Source organism: Phalaenopsis equestris, unplaced genomic scaffold (genome assembly GCF_001263595.1).
Source record: "Phalaenopsis equestris unplaced genomic scaffold, ASM126359v1 Scaffold000272, whole genome shotgun sequence".
Classification (NCBI taxonomy): domain Eukaryota; kingdom Viridiplantae; phylum Streptophyta; class Magnoliopsida; order Asparagales; family Orchidaceae; genus Phalaenopsis; species Phalaenopsis equestris.
In genome coordinates this window covers 34,360-58,395 of record NW_018164714.1, presented here as the reverse complement: position 1 = coordinate 58,395, position 24,036 = coordinate 34,360, and the positions used below count along the sequence as shown (strand labels likewise).

Sequence of the window (24,036 nt, the reverse complement as noted above, 5' to 3'; positions counted from 1 at the left end):
TTGGTGCATTCCAAATTCTCCACACCACCAACCTCTGTGGCAATGAAATTGTATGGATGTGTTGCTCTGATCCCTGAACCTATCATGAATCTCAACACATCTGCATTGAGCTCACTTATCATTCTGTTGGAACGAAGAAGAAGTTTATCACTACTTTCGGCCAAAGGATGATTATGATTTTCAATGAATTTTGCCACTGTCCAATTGCCTTCGAAATCAACATGAAATCGTACTATGGCCTTACAGCCAGTGCTCGTGTCTGCTTTTCTGAATTTAACTGTGTTGTTAGGCTCTTTCTTATAGCCAGCTTTTCCACAAATATAATCTTTAACCTTGAGTTTCTTGGAGTTCGGCCAGTAGGTAGTATGGTCCTTCCGAACAGTGAATCCCACGTGATGTGCATAGGCACGATAGCTTTCATATGCTTCTTCCTCATTGTGGATAATGCTGCTTAGAAACTTCTCTGCAATTGGATCATTGCAAACGTGTTGCCTCAGAGGACTGCATAAAACAATGATAACATGAGCATAACACAATAATAACACAATATGAGTAATAAATCAAGGGCAGAATAATACCAGAGTAACACCAGAATAACGCAAGAGTAACACCAAAAAACAAGAAGCAAAAAAAAATCATAAATAACAATGCCGCAATGAACTACACCCAAAAATCAAATGCAATAAACAACATAACAATGGAGTAATACCACAGTAACACCAGAATAACACAAGGATAACACCAAAAAACGAGAAGCCTAAAACCATAATAACACAAAAAAAATAATCATAATAATACCAAACGACACTGTAGAATAACACCCAATAACACTGCATCAACACCTACGTTTACATGAAAATTAAACTAAACCCTAAACCACATAAACGGTACTAAATCAAAGGCAAGAAACAAGAGTAATACAAGAGTAACACCAAAATAACACAACAGTAACACCAAGACTCACTTGATCTTGATCTTCAAGGTTCAGGCTGAATGATGGCATCTCAACGTTCATGGAGACTTCTGACATCTCAACGTTCATGGAGAAATCGACTTCCGGAATCTCAACGTTCATGGAGAATTCCAACAATACCTAGCTATGGCGGAGCTGTGAAAAAACAAGCGAAATATTTCTTCACCCTACGAATAGAATAGCAAGCTGGCGCGAAATAATTTTATCATGGCGGGAATTTTTTCAGAATTCGGGTTTAGGGTCGGGCAAGGTCGCGAATACTAATGGAATAAGTGGGGCCGGAGTTTCTGGCGGCAATATATTGGATACGCACCTAGCTTAAGGTGCGTAGTAGTGTTAATCATTCAGAGGGCATAGGTGGGCGAGAGTCTAAAAGGAAATTGTTGAGGTTCTCACTATTAGATTCATAGTTCACCATGATGTCCATTCGGTATGGTCTAAATCTTTTTTATTCAGTAAAAATTATGTGACAGTGGCATCATTTCACCATTCTATCAGCTAATTGCAATGGATGTTATAAAATCTTTAAACAAAAGCTTAAAGCTTGAGTAATAATTGACATGCAGCCTTCCAAATGGAATAATCAGCCATGCCTCTAATTTCAAGCTTATTTCTACTAAAAAAAGAGAATGATTTCATTTACAAATTTTTTATTAACATTAAAGTCAAAATAAGTACTCTGCATGATAAACTAAAACTTATCTAAATAATGAGCACGTTAGGATAAGGTTGCTAGGTTTACTTTTGATGTATGAATAGATAGTTTGCCTAGCTAAACTTGCATTAATATATACATGGCTATCAAGATGAAACTAAGCATATATTAGCTACAACATTAGGGAATGGGAAATCTGCAAGGGTAACATACTTGAGAATGCCGAAGTTATGCAGTAGCAGTTTTACAAATTAGGCACTCAAAAAGTTACTACAGGAAAATAATAATAATAATAATAATAACTCAAATGCTCTGATTAAAAAGAGATTGTACAAATGGGAGCATGCCTTTATAGTAACATATATGAGGACTGGAAGAAACTCATCTGCTCCGGGAGGATTTGCATTTGAAGCAATAGAAACATTTAACAGTAAATTGTTGATGACTCTACAACAATTGAGGATACAGACAAGTTTATCTCTAGGAGCCTTGTACATGTTGATCTTCTGCAGTTCTTTCTGTGCTAGCTGAAATGGCAGGAAATGCAGAAAACGATGGCATCAAATTAATTGGTAATTTTAACATTTGGTAAAAGAAAATAATTGTGTTTCCTAAATAAACAAGTAAAATTATCAAATTAATTGGTAATTTTAACATTTGGTAAAATAAAATAATTGTGTTTCCTAAATAAACAAGTAAAAGGAAGCAACAACATCATAATAGAAGCATTGTCAAAATCTTTTTAATTCTCAACATTGATGGTGAGGTGTTTTTTTTTTTTCCTGAAAATAGAAAAACAAGAAAATTTACACCAACCTAAAGATATTCTCCTCAAATCATTTCCATTCCAACTACATATCCCATAAGTTTCGGCTGTTTAAGCTCGACATGGAAAGTCAGCAAGATACTCCTGCCTCCTCGCCTAAATTTTAAGCACATGACCAAGAAGAAAAGTTGTCTGCCTGCATATGAAATGTTCAAAACATGCACAGATTGCATGCAACGCAACCAACTCACTGGCCTTAAACGGCACTTAGATGCCAAATTACAGGTATGCTCCTCTGTTTTTTCAACAATTTAAGATATATTGTTTACCAAATTTGAACTTGAGCAAACTCATTTTAATAGAATAATGGGATATGGATGGAGATATGCACGAGATTAATTACAATAGATTGATCTAACCTTGTATTTAAAAATATATATAGTTTGTTATCTGTCATACAATGGATGATGATCAATATTCATCGGATTGTATTTATGAGCTTCATTAATTAGATTTGTTATTTACTATTTTCATGATTGGTAAACCCTTGGGGATACCTCAAACTTTTAATTTTTACATTATTTGATAAATAGCTCCTTCTGTTTTTCAAAACTTAAGTATGATGAGTTGAAAAGAAACTTCATGTAGCACATATTTTAGCTCCATAATTATTTTGTTTATACTTAAAAGGAATTGACACAAACTACTTCTTGGATTAAGCCGTTAAGGTGCAGGATGCAACATTTAAAATATGAGGATTGGCTATATTGTTTGTTTTTTCTTTTCCTTCTTATGTTTCTCTTAAAATACAATTAAATTTACAATTTCATTTCCTACACCCTATTAATTTGGTAATTCAATAAAAATCAACTTTACAAAATTTATTTCTGCAATTTCCTATAATTTTAGACGTCCTACAATAATTCGTTATTATATGCCCTACTTCTCTCCACCAAGTAAGCTTCTTTCTTACCTCGAAGCAAAGAGAAAAGACTCCTTTTTATTTTTCTTGTGCTTCCTCTCAACAAAGCCTTCTTGATTTTGTAAATTCCTCGCTATCTATCCCCATCTTGAGCTCCCTCTTTTTTTCTTATACCTCATTTCTTACAAACTCCCAATCCTATTCTAAATTTTCTCAAGAAAATTATCAAAATCTGAACTTAATTATAATTTTAGGTTTAATCCAATCTTGAACCATGAAAAAATAGCTAAATAAAACATTTTAGCATGAAGGTAGTGTATGCCCTTCCCATTCCCATAATTGGTATACAAAAATTGATTAAAACAAGAAAAACTGAAAAAAAAATGAAAAAGAATAGACTCTCTTGCTTGAAAGTTATCATTCATTTTATTGGCTAGAGATCTCCATGAGTTCTATACCTTCCATGAGATATAATACATGAGAATTTTACACTAGAATTTAATTGTCATTTCCGATAAGGTAAGGTTTCCACAAATTCAAAACTTTCTATTAATTGGCAAATCAAGCGGCATGCACGAGCAATTGCTTAAAGAAATTCTAACTCATATTAAACAAGATGTCAAGTTTAATAATGTGAACTTCTAAGAATATTTTCTTAATATTTTCTTAAGTTGTGAATAACTTTCATTTTTTTTTTTTAAATTTGATAGTATGTATTAAATATATGAACAAGCATAAGTGTAATTGAAATATGTCTGTCTCTATTATTTGATGAATTGATTTTTTTTTTATTTTAGGTATTCATCTAAACAATTGAAGTTTAAAACTAACAGTTCTACCTTGCATATTAGTAATGCCGGAGTTAAACCAAACAACATTAGAAAAATGAAATAGTATTGTTGAATTCAAAACAAGGGATTACAACCACACAAATGAAAATAGAAAAAAGCAATCAACATGATAACAATATGTTGAAATAAGAAATAGCGATAAATGACAACACCATCTCAAATTAGAGTGGATCTTGGGGTGGTAGTAGTGATTGGCGAGGGTTCGGACCACTAGAGAGATAGAAAGGGCGGTACATGGGCTAAAAGATAGGGTGGCAACAAGGGGCAATGGTGGTAGCAAGGGGACAATTGTGACAACAAGGGGAGGGATGAAACAATCGGAACAGCTAGAAGGCAGGCTGTTATGGGCAGTGGCAGCAAGGGCAGTGGCTAAACAGCAGGAGAAGTGCGATTCCGGACTCTGGCAGCAAGGGAGGAGGTGGCGGTAGTGAAGGGGTATGTGGTGGACTGCAAGACTGCAGGACAGCGAAAGGGTGGCCGTCCAGGACGGGAGCACCGAGGAAAAGTGAGAAAACTGCCGGAAAACAGCGGTATGTAGCTGTTTGGGCGGCTGAAGCAGGGAAGCGGTGGTCAGGAGCCATGTGTGGAAAATGCAGAAGGTGGATAGGGAAGAAAATCACCACCTTAGAAAAAAGATAAAATTAAAGCACCACTCAAACACTCGAAAATAGCCGGGAAAAACAGACGTCGGCGTCAATCCTAACTAAACTCGCACAAAAACGAATTATCCAAACTCTAATACAACACATATATAGGAAATGACTAAAAAATTAAGGAAGAAAAAAAGAAAATTTGTATAGAAAAAGGAAAAAATGAGATTGTTCGGCCTGTAACCCGTGATTGCGGTTCTTCCACAATTCCACGTAACGCAGGATCCAGACCCCTCATTAGCCTCCTGGGGCTTCCCTTTCATTCGTCGAAGCTTTTGATTTCTCACAATATTGTGTCGGGTCGGTCACGTTGAAATGATGGAGTTATTGTAACTTCTCGGTAAGTTACTTTAGTAGGTGTTATCATTCCAAAGAACATCCTAATAGAATAAGTGTACATTCACTTTTGACACAACCTGAGCTGAAGCTGCATATAGTTGTAGATTCCCGCAAAGTAACTCTCGAGCCCTTATGTTCGTAATCTTGTTCTTGCACTTCTCATACTCGGATGAATGTATCCAATAAAAAAGTTTATTAGAATAATTTAACTCTATAATGAAATCTATGATAGGCTAGACCACACTGAAGTACAATCGCTCCAGAGAGACCTCTTCTTATTCTTTGAATTGATATGAATCCCAATATATGATGGAAAGATCCTCAGGTGATTTCCAATATTTTGATTCATCCATCCTATCTGATCATCTATTGATGATACATTGTTGAATTGATGATGCAGGCAATGAATGCGCCTCGACCCTTCGTTTCCGCGGAACAGAAGGCCGGCGAATCTTTCACGAGAACATTGTAGCGAGCGGGATCGCGAACCCGCGTGAGGGCTGGGGGGGATCACAAACCTACGTGATCCAGGAAGATGTCGACTATGGAATTTTGGGTTTTTCTGGATTCATTTTACTCTCCCGCCTCTTTCTTTGTGTAGAAGTTTCCTTTGTTCAATGGAAGTCTATAAATTGTTGACCTCTGTGTGTAGGGAGTCGGTTCTAGTAGAGTGATCTTCTGATCTCCAGTGTGGAGTCTCTTATCTTTTGTTAGAGTTGTATCCAAAGACAGGTGGAGCTTTAGTTGTATCTTGCTCTGAGGTGGTGTTATAAACTCCCAATCTCCTTCACTTCTTTTGCCCAACACCTTTTCCTACCTCTCACCCTAGCTGCCAACCACCCCCATATTCCTCCACTACAGTACTGCTACCCCTACTTCCTCCAGGACCTCGCCGTCCAACCTACATACATCCAACTAAACACAATTTCTACCTACGCAAAAAACCACTCATCCGCCAATGTCGACGTTGCCTTTGAATCTCTTCCTACATCTCTAACTCGGGATTCCTCAATTATTGTATTTTTTTTGTTTGAATTCGTGTTGCAGCCTTATTTCTATATTAATAAAGGTTTGATTTTTTTTAGTTCCATTGTTCGTCCTACTAGTTTCGGTATCATTTGGTATCAAAGTCAGGTTCCACCCTAGTCCCATCCTAGGATTTCCTAGCATCCGCCCTACCCAAGCCACCTCCACCGGATTTTTTCTTCCAATTTCCAACCCTAGCCACGCCACCATGAAGAGGTACACCGGACTTGACCGGGGAAGAGATTCAACGAGAAATTCATCGTCTACAATGGAGACTTGCAGAATTGGATGACGAGAACCAAGAAGAGGTTTCTTTTGACCGTGATCGAGAAAGTCAAATAGAAGGCATGGATGAGGAGATGAATCCATTCCACGGGGAAGATCAAAGTGACGAGGAATATCAAACACACTGTTTTGGTATCCAATATCAAAGGATACCAAGAGAAGACCTCCTCAGCTCAAGCCCACCATTTTCTCCCTCTGGTTCCCACGGTGGAGCCCAATTTTGACTCAAAATTTCAGTTCAAACAATTTCAGTTCAAACAAGGACAAATTTCTCCACACCTCCACAGTGGACCAAACTCTAAGTAACTATGCCCAACCATCACCAGAGCAAGAGGAGTTGATCCCCCACAAAAGACTCCTATGGAGGTCAGCGGGACTTTGGCATCAAAATGAACCTCCCATAATTTGAGGGAGGCATGGATCCCGATGAGTTTATCGACTAATTGCAATCAGTTAAACGGATTTTCGAATATAAAGATGTACCAGAGGACGAACGAGTCAAGCTAGTTGTCATTAGGCTAAAGAAAATGCCTTCTTATGGTATGAAAATCTACAAAAGCAGAGGAAAAGAGAAGGCAATAAGAAGATAACTAAGTGGATGAAAATGAAAAAGGCAATACAGAAAAAGTACCTCCCACCCCACTATCGCCAAGATATGTTTCTGAAACTCCACAACTTGCAACAGGGGGATCTTTCAGTTGAGGAGTTCATGGCCCAGTTAGACCACATGCAGTTAAAATGCGAGTCGATAAAGCCAAAAGAGCAGACGATCGCCATATCTCGAGGTCCAAATCCCGCCATTAGCAATGTGGTACAACTGCAACCATATTAGACGTTGGGGGATGTTCAGACACTAGCCCTGCAGGTGGTAAAGCAGCAGAAGCAAAGCAAGCAACAACTGTCCTTCAGACAACCACCGTCAACCAAACAGTCACCTGCAACTTCTATAGCCAACATGGGCGCCTAGGGAAGAAATAACAGAATTGAACAAGGAACTGATAAGACAGATCAGAGGGGGGAAAATTCAGAGAAACTTGGTTTCTCCAACGCAATGTCAGCCAGGAAGTGTTTCAAGTGCCACATCTACGGTCACACAAGCTTTAAGCCGCCCAACAAGCCGAGTCGTCACATTCACAAATCACGGCGCTCTCGGGGAAGTCGATGAGGAAATAGAGAAGAGTCCAGAAGAAGAGCTTCAGCTCCACAGAGAAGAAGGAGAAGCATTATTAGTTCAGCAAATACTGCAGTCTGAGCCCAAGCGGGACCAATCCTGACTAAGGCATAACATTTTTTGCACCAAATACAATGTCAAGGGGAAAGTTTGATGCCTGATCATCAACAGTTGGAGCTGCAAGACAATGGTGTCTACACTCATGGTGAAAAATTTAAGATTGGACACACAGAAGCATCCTCAATCATATTCCCTTATCTGGCTGAAGAAAAGAAACGAGATGCGTGTAGATCAGCAGTGCCTAGTTGATTTGTCCATCAGAGACCAACTTCACGAGCATGTATGATGCAACGTGGTTCCTATGGACGTTTGTCACATTCTGTTAGGAAAGCCTTGGCAGTTTGATCATTGCAAAATTGAACACGATGCCAAGAACACTCACTCTTTTAAGAAGGATGAAAAACGTATTGTTTTATTTCTTGCTAAGGATGCAAAAGGCGAGAACGATATAGAGGCAACATTAATTCCTCGTACCACTTACCTGTAGTCAGTTAGAGATGCATCTGTGACACTAGTATTAGTCCTCCTGGAAAGAAACGAAGAAATAGAAGTACCAACACTACTGCAACCATTGCTACAGGACTTTTAAGATGTTTTGACTAACAGCTTACCGGAGGGATTACCACCATTAAGGGGCATCCAACAACCATAGACCTTATACCAGAATCTGTATTGTCAAACAGACCAACTTACATATTAAAACCTGCAGAGTATGAAGAACAACAACGACAAGTGCAGGATCTCGTTGCAAGAGGGCCAGTCAGAGAAAACACCAGCCCATCTGCAGTCCCTGCCGTGATGGTGCCCAAAAGGATGACTTGTGGCGAATGTGCATCGACAACTGAACCATCAACAAGATTACCATCAAGTATCGATTTCCCATACCTCACCTGGATGATCTCTTAAACCAACTACATGGAGCCACCATCTTCTACAAGATCGACTTGCGCAGCGGATATCACCATATACGAATGAGGGCAGGAGAAGAGTGGAAGACCGCCTTCAAGACGCGGAATGAACTTTGAGTGGATCGTTATGTATTTTGGTCTGTAAAATGCACCTAGAGCTTTTATGAGATTAATGAACTAGGTATTCCGACCTAACATTTGGAAGTTTATCGTTGTTTACTTTGACGACATTCTACTATACCGCCAGTCGAAGGAGGATCATTTGCGTCACCTGAAGGCAGTATTCGAGGTAATGAGAGCTAAGTAACTTGTATGCCCATTCAAAGAAATGTTGCTTCATGACAAGCCAAATATGCTTTTTGGTTACATCGTATCAATTATAGACATTAAGATGGATCCCATAAAGATAGAGGCCATTATCAGCCGGGTCGTACCACAATCGTTCATCGAGCTGAAGCAATTTTTGGGGCTGGAATCCTTCTATTGAAGATTCATGAGAAATTTTAGCACTATCACCTCCCCTCTCACCGAACTTTTGAAAGAAGAGGAGTTTACTTGGATCGCAACAACCCAAGCCGGTTTTGATACACTGAAAGAAAATGTGACTCAGGCACCTGTGCTAGCACTACCTGACTTCAATCAACTTTTCACGATAGAATGTGATGCCTCCGGCGTAAGGATCCAAGCAGTACTAAGCCAGGGAACCCACCCCATGGCTTTCTTCATTGAGAATTTGAACTAGTCTAGTAGGAAATACTCAACTTATGACAAAATTCTACGCCATCGTAAAAACACTGGAACACTGGTGTCACTACCTATTGACCCACCCCATGGCTTTCTTCATTGAGAATTTGAACGAGTCTAGTAGGAAATACTCAACTTATGACAGAATTCTACGCCATCGTAAAAACTCTGGAACACTGGTGTCACTACCTATTGACAAACGAGTTTACACTATTTACGGAACACGAGGCCCAAAAATTTCTCAACAGCCAGAACAAACTAAAGGGATGACATGCCACCTGGGTGGAATTTCTGGCCTCATTCCAGATTGTTTTAAAACACAAGGCAAGGAGCCAAAACCGTGTAACACATGCACCGAGTCGTCGACACCAATTGATAACATCCATGCAGGCTCGAGTTGTGGGCTTCGAGGTCATAAGGGACCTATATGAAACAGACGAATATTTTAAAAACATATAAGAGCAATGTCAGGAGAAGCCAACAGTGCAATATTACCGCACTGATGGATACCTGCTCCGCTAGAGTCAGTTATGCTTTTCCCGGTGTTCATTAAGGGAAGCCATTGTCCACGAAGGCCACGTCAGAGAACTAGGGGGTCATTTCGACAAGGTCAAGACCCTAGCCCTTGTAAGAGAGCATTTTTTTCCCAAGACTGATAAGAGATATAGAACGACATGTCAAGCAATGTAGAATTTGTCATCTGACAAAGAGAAGAGCTCAAAACGCTGGATTATACATACCACTTCCAGTACCCGAGGCACTGTGGGTGGTCGCCATCATGGATTTTACGTTAGGACTTCCAAGGACCCAAAGGAACAAGGAATTTGTAATGTTCGTAGTAGATAGATTCTCCAAGATGACCCACTTTGTCTCCTGTCACCGGACACTGACTCATCTCACATCGCCAATCTATACTTCAGAGAGATTGTAAGATTGCATGAAATTCTTAAAACCATCGTCTCTGACAGAGGCATCACATTCCCGAGTCACTTTTGGAGGACACTGTGGAGAAAGCTTGGTACAAAACTCCAATTCAGCGCGACGGCTCATCCGCAGATAGACAGACAAAGGTATTAAATTGAACCCTCGACAATTTGCTGAGATGTTTCGTGGGAAAAAAATATAAGACATTGAGATCTTATCCTAACCGAAGCTGAGTTCACCTATAACCGATCCATTAACCAAACAATTGGACGAACTCCCTTTGAGAATGTGTACGAACAAAATCTGCTCACACTTTAGAACAGGTGTCGCTCCTACCATCTTTGAGAACAAGCAAGGATGCCACAAAACGGGTTCACAAGATTCAAAAGCTCCCTGAAAAAGTTGGCAAGAAATTTCTAAGTCGAACTGTAAATATTAGGCACAGACAAATAAATCTAAGAAGAAAGTAATACTTCAGGAAGGCAACCTCGTATGAGTTCAGTTAAAAAAGGAAAGATTTTTTGTAGAATCATCAGAAAGCTTAAGCCGAAAACAGATGGACCTTTCAGAGTACTTCAGAAACTGAATGATAATGCTTAAAAGATCGACCTGTCTGGGAACTACAACATTTCAGCCACGTTCAACGTCTCCGAGTTGTGATACCATACTTTGAAGAGTCTGAAGCTTCGACAAAAGTGATCAAAGCTTCCTCAATCCCGGGAGACTAACGCAGGAGCTGAATCAACGAACGCCCCGACGCGGGGTGCTTCGTTTTCGCAGGACAGAAGACTCGCAAATCTTTGCGAGAAAGTGGAGCGGGCGGGATCGCGAACCCGTGACAGGTTTGGGAGGGAACACGAACCTACGCAATCCAAGAAGACACCGAACGTGGAATTTTGGATTTTTATGGATTCTTTTTGCCTCTTCCTTTGGGTAGAAGTTTCCTTTGTTCAACGAAAATCTATAAATTGTTGTCCTCTATGTGGTAGCGAGTCAGTATTCAGTTATCCTACTTTGAGGCAATGTTGTAAACTCCCAATCTGCTTCACTTCTTCTCCCCGACACTTTTTCCTACCTCTCACCCTATAGCTGCCCCCTATAGCTGCGCCCCCCACCCCCCTCCCCCGCCATAGTCCTCCACCACACTACACCCTTACTTCCTCCACAATCTCGCTGTCTAACCTACATACATCCAACTAAATACAATCCCTACCTACCTAAATAACCACTCACTCGCCAACATCGCCATCGCCTTTGAATCTCTTCCTACATCCCTAATCGGGTATTCATCTACTATTATATTTTCTCTGTATGAATCGTTTCGTAACTTTATTTCTATATTAATAAGAGTTTACTTTTTTTTGGTTCCACTGTTCTTCCTCTTAGTTCCAATATCAATTGATTTTAATATTCAAATGATTCCATATAATCTTCAAGAAGTGACGCAAAAGAATCTCATCTCTGACATGTTGAACCTCTCAGTAAAGGCAACTCAAGAAATGGACTATATATCTAAAAAGTCTAAAATTATCTTATCTGAGGTTGTCATGTATATGGTGTTAGTTCCTCAAACTCATGGCCATTTTGAACATTCAATGATAGTTTTGTTGACGCTCCTCTCAATGCCTATAAGAAGTTAATTCGAGACACCACGAACTCATACTCTACATAAATGTCTATTACCTCAAACTCTCTCTCTTCTAAAACAATTACTATTAAGGGTCTGTTTGGGGCAGTTGCAGCTTATCCAACTTATCTAGATAAGCAGCTGATTCAAATAAGTTGTTAATCAACAGCTGATTTGGATAAGCTGACTAACTGTTTAATTTGTGTGTTTGGGAAATAGCTGATCTGCAGTTGTTTCTAGATAAATAATCATTATGCCCCTGAAGCTCATCTTCCCTGGTTAACAACGAACCAACCACCTCACTGTTGCCTCGCTAGTCAACATGACCAACCACCAATCTCTAAGGTTTCATTTTTTTTTTATGATAAAAGTTGAACTTCATGGCCGTTAAATTAAAAAATAATGACTAATTATATTTTTGTTAATACATTGAGACCAAATACTCAATATGATTGCATTTCCTACAATTGCTTCGCACCAAATGCATCTTGAACGATCGAGCAAGTTCGGCTGAAGATGAAAGATTATGGGGTAAGAAAATATTATTTAACTCAATTCTAACAATTGGTTTAAGTGTAATTAATAATAATTCCTATTTCCCACAAATTCAGATGCATATTCAAATTTGTCTTTATGATTCACTAATTAAACAAAGTAAAACACTGCATCAATGTTTTGATAAGCATCGTACCCACCAGATCGAAGCGCGTACACATCTCTCAAGGTGCGGAGACCACTTGCAGAGTCCCTACATCCCAATTCCCGTAATACGTCTCTGTCGGGAAAGACGATGAAGATGGGGATGAGCGATTCAAGGGATCAGAGGGCACAAACAATGCGGGTGCGGTGAGCCCAAGCGCAGAGGAAGGAGGCGTAGAGGCAGAGATGAAGGAGACGAGAGGTGAGGTAGTGGGAGGGACGGTGCTTATGAAACCTCCATCGATTGAACTCGAGCTCAACATCCCCAAAGTTGCCTTCGCTAGCGCTGACACCATCAAGAACCACGATCTTCACACTTCGAGATAAACTGTCACCGCGTGAGCCCGGACTTCGCTACTCATGCCATCAGCTGACACAAAGTAGCGAAGAGGGAGTTAGGGGCAGAGGATATGCGAAGAGGGAAATCCTGACAGATGAAAAGGAAACGCGGGTCCGCGGGGCTCGACCTGTGTCCCACGTTTAATTGAAGCAGCTAAACGCTATTTTTAAAACGCCTCTCGAACGTTTCTTCCAAACGGTGCGGCAACTTTTTCAAAACACTGCCGCAACTGATAAGCTGCCCCAAACGCACCCTACTTCAGCTGAAGTCGCTCTCATGGGATCAACTGGGATCACTAGTGTCTTTTCCTCGTCACCTGGAAGTTGAGAATCCTCTCTAAAATCTTCATCTGCTTCTAAACCTGTTAATTTCTTCAACTGCTCCCTAATCAATGAAGAGAACATTTTCCTAGTTATGCAATCTGATTTAATATGTCAAAATGTGCGGTTAAATTGGTTGTGGTCAGTTACATCATCACTAGAAATAGTTAAAACGTAACCGGAATTGTAAATCTATGAATTATAAGATCTTAGAGGGATATAGAGATAATCGTACAAAGTCAGGAATTTGAAAGGCATTTCGCCCAAATCCGACACAACCAGTCTAACAGGGGCAGCCCCTGCTCCATTCTTCGCTCTATCGACCTTCGTTTTGCTTACGACCTCCTTCTTCATCTCCTCTTGAGGCGGCTTCTCTGGCGTGATGGTGAACACCGGCCTGGCGGACTGCAGACTCTAAGCTGAGGCTTGCGCTTAGACGGTCTGAATTTGATCCAATATCTTCTTGGAAAGTCTAGTCCAAATTGTGCATCATCCATCGTCTACTGCGTACGAATCTATCGGAGAGATTGACTCGGCCGAAATCATATTTACAGAACCTCTTTCAGGTTCTTTTAAATATTCTTTCAGAATTGTTATATTTTCATTTTTGAAATTTCTCTCGAGCCAATCTTTGAAGCCGAAACAACCCTCTATGGTATGTCCAAGTAATATGTGGTATGGGCAATAATTGGGTTGATCTTTCTTATTAACTTCCTCTAATTTTTTTGGCTCAGGCAATCTAAATTCTGGCATCTTGATTAGATTTCTGAACAACTTTGTCACTGCGTCATCCTTGAAGGAATACACCATGTTCAACCGAGCAGTCATCGTCAGACTCTGTCCTCTATGTGCTAGTAAGGTCTCTCCTGGAATGATTGCTGACCAGGCTAGTTGTATTGATGACAACACTGTTGGACATGTTAGACATACTGTGGTGGGACTCTGTCCTCTATGTGCTAGTAAGGTCTCTCCTGCAATGATTGCTGACCAGGCTAGTTGAATTGATGACAACACTGTTCGACATGTTAGACATACTGTGGTGTCGGCTGAAACTGCTGAACATATTGTTGTGGCTGCTTGCCCCAGTCTACCGTTGTCACCCTTCCAGAGTTCTTCTCAAATGCTTTTGCTTCTCTAGGCTTTTCAATCTTTTCTGGAAACTCTGTATGCTTAATCTCCTATTGTAGGTTGTTGGCTTTACTGAGAAGCTTTTCGAAAGACTTGATGGTAAGTCCTTTAAGCATGAAAGCTATGGGCCTGTAGATGGCCTTGAGTAAGACCTCAATCGCATGTTATTCCTGCAATTGAGGCTCGCATTTCATGCTCAAATTTCTCCAACGTAGAATGTACTCTGCCAAAGTCTCTGTGGATTTCTGACGCTCTATTATAAGATCTCCAACAGTAATGTGGTGCTGCACCCCGACAAACCTCTTCACAAATAAATTTTACAATTCTGTACACGTTCTGATCGACCCGTTAGGCAATTCTGCATACCAATCAAGCGCAATCCCTGAAAGGCTGTTCACAAACTGGCGGAAAAGTAATGTCTTGCTACCCCCCACGTAGTAGCAGCTTACCCGGCGTGTTGTCGGGGGTTCCCATTCCATCGAAAGTCTTAAAGGTTGGTGGTACAAAACCTTTAGGATATGGGATGATATCGAACTCCTCCGGGTAGGGTCTACCCTTTGAAACCGATGTGCCCCCTTTCGATTGGGCTAAGGCTTCCTTTACTTGTTGTTTGACTAGTTGCTTAATGTCCATTTCTGACACCATGTTTTGAGTTGAATCATTCTTTGATAGCTTGGGGGTTGCCAGAAGTGGCTTCCTTTCTTTCATCGGCAATATTAACAATCTCCGACTGGTTTATCTCCGAGAATGCCACCTGCTGTAAGTGCGGCTGTCTTTGCATTGTAATCATGACAGTCATCATGTCTTCGATCTTCTTTCCAAGACGGTTGATCTGTTCATCGCTTTGTCGGATGACCCTTTGCCACTCATCTGCGGCATTCTCCTCAAAAGGCAGAGCATCGCGCGCAGATGACGTAGTTCTCGACAACGTTGATCCCGACGAATTCCTCATCCATGCAGTTTGACAGGTCATAATCTTCATCGTCAAAATCTACTCCACATTCTCTTGCTAGCTCATTAATTTCAGCTCAGATCTTTCCTAGTTTATCATCGACTTCCTTCCCTTTAACTATTTTAAGATCAGTTGGCGCTTCTCAAAGGTCTTCCCTTTCTGTAATAAGTTTCAGGGCAACTGCAACGGCGGCGATCGGAGTATCAGACTTATGCTCCCTTTCAAGAGAACGCTTCCCCGACCTTTCCAAAAGTACCGGTTCGACGACCCTAGGTATCCACACTTTCTTTCTCGACGTCGATGCTTTGAGACAGGGTGTCTCGGTAGTAACATCAACGCGTCAAAAGGAAGTGTGCTTCCTAACGTGCGGACCAGATACGATAAGGAATGGTCCCTTCCCATTACTCTTCCATGGAGGTTCTTCAACGATAAGTAGTACTCTGGGACCCAAACGAGACTTGACTGATCTGCGATTGGTGGGTCTCTAAACAGCGGTAGCAACATCTGCAACGGTGGCGATGGTAGCAACACGGTTCCCCAATCGGAATCTAATGGAAATACGGGGCGGCGGCGTGTCTGCTGACTTTTGGAGCTACCGGGCGAGCTTGTCCATTTTCAAAATCTCAATCCTCATTTGCGGCGATACAACACATCCCATTCTTTTCGAAAGATCGGCAACAGAACAGTGTTCTTTCTCGGCATACTGAACGGACTCGGGTGAGGGGTGTGGCCCTCTCCCTCACCTCCTCATGACCACGAAGTGGCGTTAGTGCGGCAGCAATCTTACAAAGGCTCTCTTCCCCGGTAGAAGCGGACAGTGGATGAAGCCTATTCCCTCTAAAGAGAGGTGAGGTCTCAAGCTCTTCAGCTTCTTCCAGTTGAGGAATTGTCTCAGCGAAAATCAATCTTGCGGCCTTGGCTCTCGCGACTTTCAGAATCTTTCAGATGTGGTTTCTCCTCTGTGACTTAGTTAATGACGCGTCTTTCGAGTTGGAACCAACTTCAAATACTGACGGTGCAGGAGCGAACACATCCACAGAATCCTTAAAAAAAAATTTCCTTTCCCTTAGCGGACGGAATGGTCGGTGCAGTGATTGTGAATCTGGTGGCGGTAGTGGCGACGACCCTCTCTGGCACATGAACAAAATTCACAAACATGGGAGCGACAAACTTAACGGGCATATCCCTAGTCTTGGGCCTTTTGATTGCGGGAAAATAAGTCCTTCCATTCAGGTCATATTCGGCAGCGGGTTCGGCGATTTCTGGCGAGGCGGTCTTCATTATCACGTACGACGCTTTTCTGAAGATAACTTCGACCTCGTCGAAGTCGATACCAAACTTTATTATTGCTCCCTGGTGGAGTGCGGCTTTGTCGTGGGGCAGACCTCCGTCGAATGAGAAAATCAACTTAGGCGACGATATTTCAACTAGTCGAAAAGTTCAAAAGGTTAGTTACAACCTACACTTCGTCATTCTAGCAAAAAAGAAATACTAAAATCAACAAAGATTGCCTTGTGAACTGGGCACTTATTTCTTTATATATTTTTTTGTTTTGAACTTTATTTTCGTGTACTATTTTTTTTTTTTGTATTTTTTTTGTTTTGCTTTGATACTTTCATCTTATTTTATCTTTAGTTACGGATTTTGCGTGCTTTTTATATTATTTTGTTGACGTTATGGCGTTAACGGATTTCGCTTAGTTTCAGAATTTAAACGGCAGGAATGAGGGTAGAGAATAAACGCAAAACTCAGGACTCAGTTCAGGGCCGATTTCACAACGCAACTCATGCACCAACACACATATTGGGGGTTCGACCCATCACAAAAAAAAATCCTAAAGATTTCTGAACCCCTCTGTTTAAGGGTGGTCAAACAGATGGTTCTGGAACCAAGAAAGTTGACTGTGTTTGACCATGAAAGAAATGAGCGAAGCATGCAAACGAAAGAATGGTAATCTGGATCATGAGGGACATTGACACATTAGCAATGTATGAAAACAAAAATCTCTTGATATCGTCAGAAATTGTAGGTCGTTAAAAATTCTCTTGAAAAAATATAAAAAATGTGATTTTGATTTAAATTTAATATATATATATATATATATCTAATCCCTGCGTCGTCACCCTCCCTTCGCTTCGAACACTAGCTTCCTTATCGCCGACTTCGCTGGACCTTCCTCATTGCGGTCGCGACTCACTGGTCGGCGTTCCTTGCCGGCGAGACCTCCCCACCGCCGGCTCCTTCAGTCGAGGCTTCTGCCCGAGAGAAATCGCTCCGGCCACTTCTTTCCCAACCCTGTGCTCCTCGCCAGCGTCTCCTTCATCGCCGACAAACCTTTCGATCGTCGGAGCTCTCATGCTCGCCGAGACTTCCCTTGCCGGAATCTTCTTGCGTTAAGGCCAGCCGCCACCCTCCTTCCTATTTTCCACATCTCGGTCGGCCGCACTCCAGTCTCTCCTCGCCTACCTCTTTGCCAGCGTCGAGTTCGCGACGAACCAGCCTCCCTCCCACGTGCAGTCCCAGATTTTGCATTCCTCTTCATTTTCTTTGCTCTCGGTGCACATCGCCTACAAGCCAGCCTCTACATGTCGTCGTCCTACCTTCCCGACGAACGAACACTTCGTTGGAGCACCTTGACGTCGCTGGACAGCAAGCAGCGTCATTGTTCAAAAAAGTGCAAGGGTTTACCACCTCGTGGGAAAGCTTCCCCGGACTTCGACGGGCTTCGAGCAAATTACGCGACGATATAACCTCCTTAAACCCTTAGTCTCTTATTTCCTAGCTAGCCTTATGGTTTAGTTGCGGTAGGCGTGTGGGTCTGATCGGTTCCTCGTCTTTGTGATGGATCGTTTATTTGCCTAGAGTTAGCCTTTAGGGTAGGGTTTTACATGCGTGGCCAATTCCCCTACAAAAGCCGAGTGAACCTCCCTTTGTTGCGAGCCATAACACGAAGATCTTATGAGTTGGAGCCCCTTTGCTCTCCTTTGTTTTAGATGTCTCAATCTTCCTTGGAAAGATTGAGAAGTTGGTCTTTGCAAAATGAGAGAAGGCACGTCACTAGCTCACTTTGCAAACCTTTGATGCATCGTGAAATTAAGAAAAACTTTGTAGCTAGCTCATTTCACGACAATGTGGAGAATTTCCCCCCTTTTGAAAATTTGGGGAGAAACTCCCAACTTACCTCACCAAAGTAAAGGCGGCGACGCCGTGCATTCATGCGTTAACCCTAGGTTTTCCGGGCGAGGTCGTTAGTACGAGCGCGGCTCACTATTGCATGTTGTCATTTGCACTTCATTATTTGCATGTGCATATCTTGTATGTTGCATATTGCATGTCACGTATTGCACTTGCACCTTGCACACCACTTGTGCCTCAATCGGTCGCCCCGGACCAATCGGCACCACTTGTACCTTGATCAGTCGCCCCGAACCAATCGACACCACTTGTGCCTTAATCGGCCACCACAGTCTGATTGACATAACACTGATTTGATCGGATACTCCGACCCGGTCGACCAACCACTTGCACCTTGACATGTTGAGCATGTGCATGTGTATGCTCGCTTGCTTCCATGTTGCGTTATGTTTGGTATGTGTTTGTCTGCACGAGCATGGTCATTTGCTTGAGTTGCACTTCTCTTCGGGCCGCAGCCGCTACGACATGCCAATTTCTTTAGGTCACTGTCGCCACGACACACTCATCTTTCAGGCACCTACCTCTATGGCATGCCCGCCTTATCAGATTACTGCCTCCGCGGCATACCCATTTGTCCGGCCCCTGCCTCCATGGAACGCTCATCCTTGGGTCACTATCTTCGCGGCACACCCAACTTTTTGAGTCACTACCTCTACAGTACACCTAGTTTTCCAAGTCACTGTCTCCACGGCATAGTCACCCCTTCTATCATTTGACTGCTTGCATTTGCATTTGCATGCTTGCATGAATAGAGGGCCAAGTTCGATAGAAGAGTGACTCCCGTGTCGACCGCGATCTCTTAACGAGCATTGCTTGCCGGGTTGATTCCGGTGAGCAATGCGAGTTAAGTTATCGGGATTGACATGAATATGACTATGCTAAAGATTGAATGGATCTAATTCATCTCACCATTTGTCTACTGTTTTGGGTTTCACTTGATTGCTGTTTTGAAAAGAATTTAAGCACTTTTTATGCTGGTCCACTTGCTGTTTTGTCTTTATATTTCCGTGGTTTTGGAAGTGGGTCGGCCTCTTCTTTTCCATTTGATTCGTTTTGCTTTCTTTGCTCTTGGTTGTTGATTTTGTTTATGGTGCTTATGGTTCAACATAAGTGCACATATATAGCTTCGCTGTATATGAATCATCAAAAAAAGATATAAGTTGGATGCTTTTGGGGTTTAAGGGCGGTGTGACAAAGACATTCATTAATAAAGAAGAATGATATTGCATCATACGACATCGGTACTTGACACAGAGGCCTGGTGAGAATGTAAAATGACAATATTACTCACCGACACTAGACTAGCGAGGACCCTTGCTTTCTTAGGCTGTCAGCGATTCTAGCCCGACAGTGTGATTGACCTGTGGAAGGTATTTTCAAAACATATAAAGATAAAACAAAACAAAAATACATTTCTTACGAAACTAATACTTTTGACTGTTAAATGAAATTATACTTTTAAATGCATGACAACTCGTAAACTTTGAATAATACAATTTAAATGTCAGTTACCTATACTGGGTTAAAAATCGCCCTCCTAAGATTATCGTGTTGGAAATTTCTAGTTGAATGTCATGCTTTATACACGTGGATGAACGATGGTTGCCTATGGAGTCCTTCGGGAATGATAAATCTGGGTCTATCCCGAACCTGAATTCTTATAGTCCACTTCGATCTTTTATAGATAACCTATTCTTTTACTTGTCATTTGTTCATTTACTTACCATTTGGCTCTCACATACATATATATACATATTTGTCCTACTAACCAAATTTTCTGCGATACTTGTTTACTCTTATCTGCGATACTTGTTTAATCTAACCTGCGGCACTAACCCTTTTTGTAGGAGCAGCATACCCGTCAGGTACACAGATTTATTTTACTTACTACATTTTACCTCCTTTATTACACATTTTCCTGTTTAATTGATTTTATTTGCTACATCTTTTTACTATTTTTCTTTACTGCACACTTTACTGCCCTTTTTTTACTGTTTTATTGTTTTTATTTACTGCATTTTTACAGTCCTATGCTTGCATTTCCTTACAGAACCTGCAGAGCCCCTAGGGTAGAATACAGTAGGACATATGCTAGGAGATATACTGTGAAAGGCCACTAACCCAACAATTGCATGTACACTTAAACCTTATACTCTTGACTACTACGACATGGAGCATGGAACAAGTCTTCGTGGGCAGCACGACGGAGTCGCAGTAGATGAAGGATGACAACCTACAAAAGCAAAACAAGTTTACATCAGCTAAACATTTCCTTAGTTTAAATAATATAAGTCATCGAAATTCGAGGTGGTTTGTTTAGTGCAACATAAATCTTCATCTTATCTTTTAAAGTTTTGCACACAGTGCAATATAAGCCCTAACTCACCTTAGGATTCTGAGGTCGTCGTCTCATACAATGTAAATACTCTTATCTTCCAGGTCATTTGTATGACTGTATCACGCAAATATAAGTCTTAAATAATAAAACTGACAGGATGAAACATCAAATAATATATTCTCAAAAGTTAAACCAAACAATAGAATAGTTGGGAAGTCATCGGGGTTTCCTTTGGATATGTGACATCCCTATATTTCATTCCTTTGACTCTTAAAATAATTGTTTCTACTTGAGTCATTCCCTTTCGACTTTCCTGTGTCCAACCTTGAAAATCCTAAAACTTTGAATTCATAAAGACAAAGATCTTTGATCATCATCGAGAGTTCTCTTAAGTGACTTTAGTCATTTAAGAGGTAATTAACTATAGAAATTTGCCCTATAGAGAGCTTTAAGAACCCATGTAATATAAATTCTATCTAATTTTTATTATTAGGTAGGATAACTTGTCTGTCAAAATAAAAGATTCACAGACCAAAACGGATGTCAGGAATTCATTAGTTTATTTAATTGAGTCTCACTACCAAGTATTGTCTATTCCTCGGTATAGACACATTGCTTGTGGTATTGTGCTTGTTTACTTAAACTATTAAATGAATGAGATTCATACAATCTCATTTTTCATAAATTTAAAATAATATTTTCAATTTCAAATATATATATATATATATATTAAATTTAAATCAAAACCATATTTTTTTATATTTTTCCAAGAGAATTTTTGACGACCAACATCTCCTTGAATCACCTAGCATTTTGTTGTTGGCAGACTGCTTGGGTCCTGTGAGAGTTGCTTTCCAGTGAGTCCATTATGCTACGTCGCTTCTTCCAAATTTGTTAGATTCCATTGAGATTCGTGCTGACGCATTTTCCATTTACATTAATATATCTTATATTGAAAACCAAGCAAGCGAGAAAGAAAAGTGAGCAGGCGGCGAGTAACAACAGTTTTTTGTCAGAAAGCAAGTAGTTGCACGTGCAGTCTTGAGCATGTAACTTTTTTTCTAAGGAAATTATTTTTTTTAAATATATATTTAACATTGTCATTGTCGATCCCAAGCCCGAATATGAAAAGTGGAGAGTTGTGTTAGGTAGTCGACAACCAACGTAAAACTTGTCGAAAAAAATCATGATATGAATCTTTTTTATCATTGTGTAAGTGTTAGGGCGTCCCCTGGAAACGACGCGTTGCATAGTCTGAATACAGTGAAAAGTGTGCAAGGGCCGCTACACTGGCGTCCGGGTATAGTGTGAAATAAGCAACGATTCTCACATTACGGACGAATGCGGGTAAAGAAGTTAGTCCATGAAACTAATGAAATAAATATTAGAATATGATCTTGGAATATAAATACTCTCAATGGTAAATTAATAGAATTAATTGATATAATGATTCATGGAAAAATTAATATCTTATGTATTCAAGAAACTAAATGGGTTGGAGAAAAGGCTAAGGAGATTGATAATTTAGATTTTAAACTTTGGTATTCTGGTAAGGGTCGCACTAGAAATGGTGTAGGTGTAATTATAGATAAGAGTTCGAAAAATAATGTTATAAAAATTAATAGAGTCGAAGATAGAATTATAGCCCTTAAGATTATCATTGATACTAAGATTTTTAATATTATAAGTGCTTATGCTCCTCAAGTAGGTTTAAATACAGGGTCTAAAGATAATTTTGGAACGATTAGAAGACTTAATATAAATGATACCTCTTTCTTCATTTTTATTTGAGGAGATATAAATGGACATGTCGGTAGAGTGGTAGAAGACTTTAGAATTACTCATGATTTAATAAAGAACGTAGAGTCATATTAGATTTTGCTTTAGCATATGATTTTGTTATTAATAATATTTTATTCAAGAAAAAAAATTTACTTATTATTACTTATAAGAATGAATCAAATAAAACACAAATTGATTATTTTTTTATGAGAAGAAGAGATCGTCGAAATTGTAAAGATTATAAGGTCATTCCTAGTGAAGATTTAAGTACCTACATCGTTTATTAGTTCTAGATTTTAAGATGAGTTGTATGATAAAAAATAATAGGATTCGTTATCATAGAATTAGATGGGGAGCCTAAAATATACAAATAAAATTATTTTTATGAGTAAAATTCAAGATTTCAAACTTAGAGAACTGGAGAAAATATCAAACGGCTCGCAGGGAGTCTAAAAGAACAATCTGTGATGCTAAAAATTCTGCTTTTAATGATCTTTATAATAGATTAGATACTAAGGAGGGTGAAAAATATATGTATAAACTAGCCAAACAAAGAGAAAAGAAAAGTAAAGATTTAACTCAAGTAAAGTGTATTAAAGATGAAAATAAAAAAAATGTTTTTATTAGAAAAAGATATTCAACACAGGTGGGTGAGTTATTTTGATAAATTTTTTAATGAAGTTTCTGAAAATACGATCAACCAAAGTGATCTTAATATCACGAATAATAATAAAACATTTTATTTTTACCGTCGCATTAGTAAAAAAGAAATTGAGGAGACTATAAAGAAAATCAAGGGTGGAAAGTCTGTAGGACCTGATGATAACCCAATTGAAGTGTGGAAATATTTAAGAGATTTGAGAGTTTCTTAACTTGCTAAACTATTTAATATTATTTTAAAAACTAAAAAGATGTCTGAGGGGTGGAGAAAGAGTATTTTGGTCCCCATTTTTAGGAGTATTTTGGTCCCCATTTTTAGGAATAAAGGAGATGCACAACAGTGCGCAAATTATAGAGGAATTAAGTTGATGTGTCATACTTTAAAATTATGGGAGAGGGTAATTGAACATAGGTTAAGACGCATCACAACAATTTCTCATAATCAATTTGGATTTATGTCGGGTAGGTCTACTATGGAAGCTATACATTTATTGAGAGGTTTGATGGAGAAGTTCAGAGATAATAAGGAGAATCTACATTTGATTTTTATTGATTTAGAAAAAGCTTACGATAAGGTTCCAAGAGATATCCTTTGGAGAGTTCTCGAGAAGAAATGTGTTGATATGACTTATATTCAAGTCATTAAAGATATGTATACTAGAGTTGTTACTTGTGTTCAAACTGAAGGAGGATTGACAAAATATTTTCCTATTTCTGTTGG

At 39.9% G+C, this 24,036-nt stretch overlaps 1 protein-coding gene across 1 annotated transcript in view; it reads right to left on the bottom strand.

Annotated features, from left to right (window-relative positions):
* The window catches only part of LOC110024740 (vacuolar protein sorting-associated protein 9A-like), a 59,287-nt gene that overhangs the window by 19,503 nt on the left and 15,748 nt on the right, over positions 1-24,036 (bottom strand). The window contains exon 4 of the mRNA XM_020724879.1: positions 1,976-2,155. Within this exon, the coding sequence (XP_020580538.1) occupies positions 1,976-2,155 (180 nt within the window). The remainder of the gene's footprint in view (positions 1-1,975; positions 2,156-24,036) is intronic.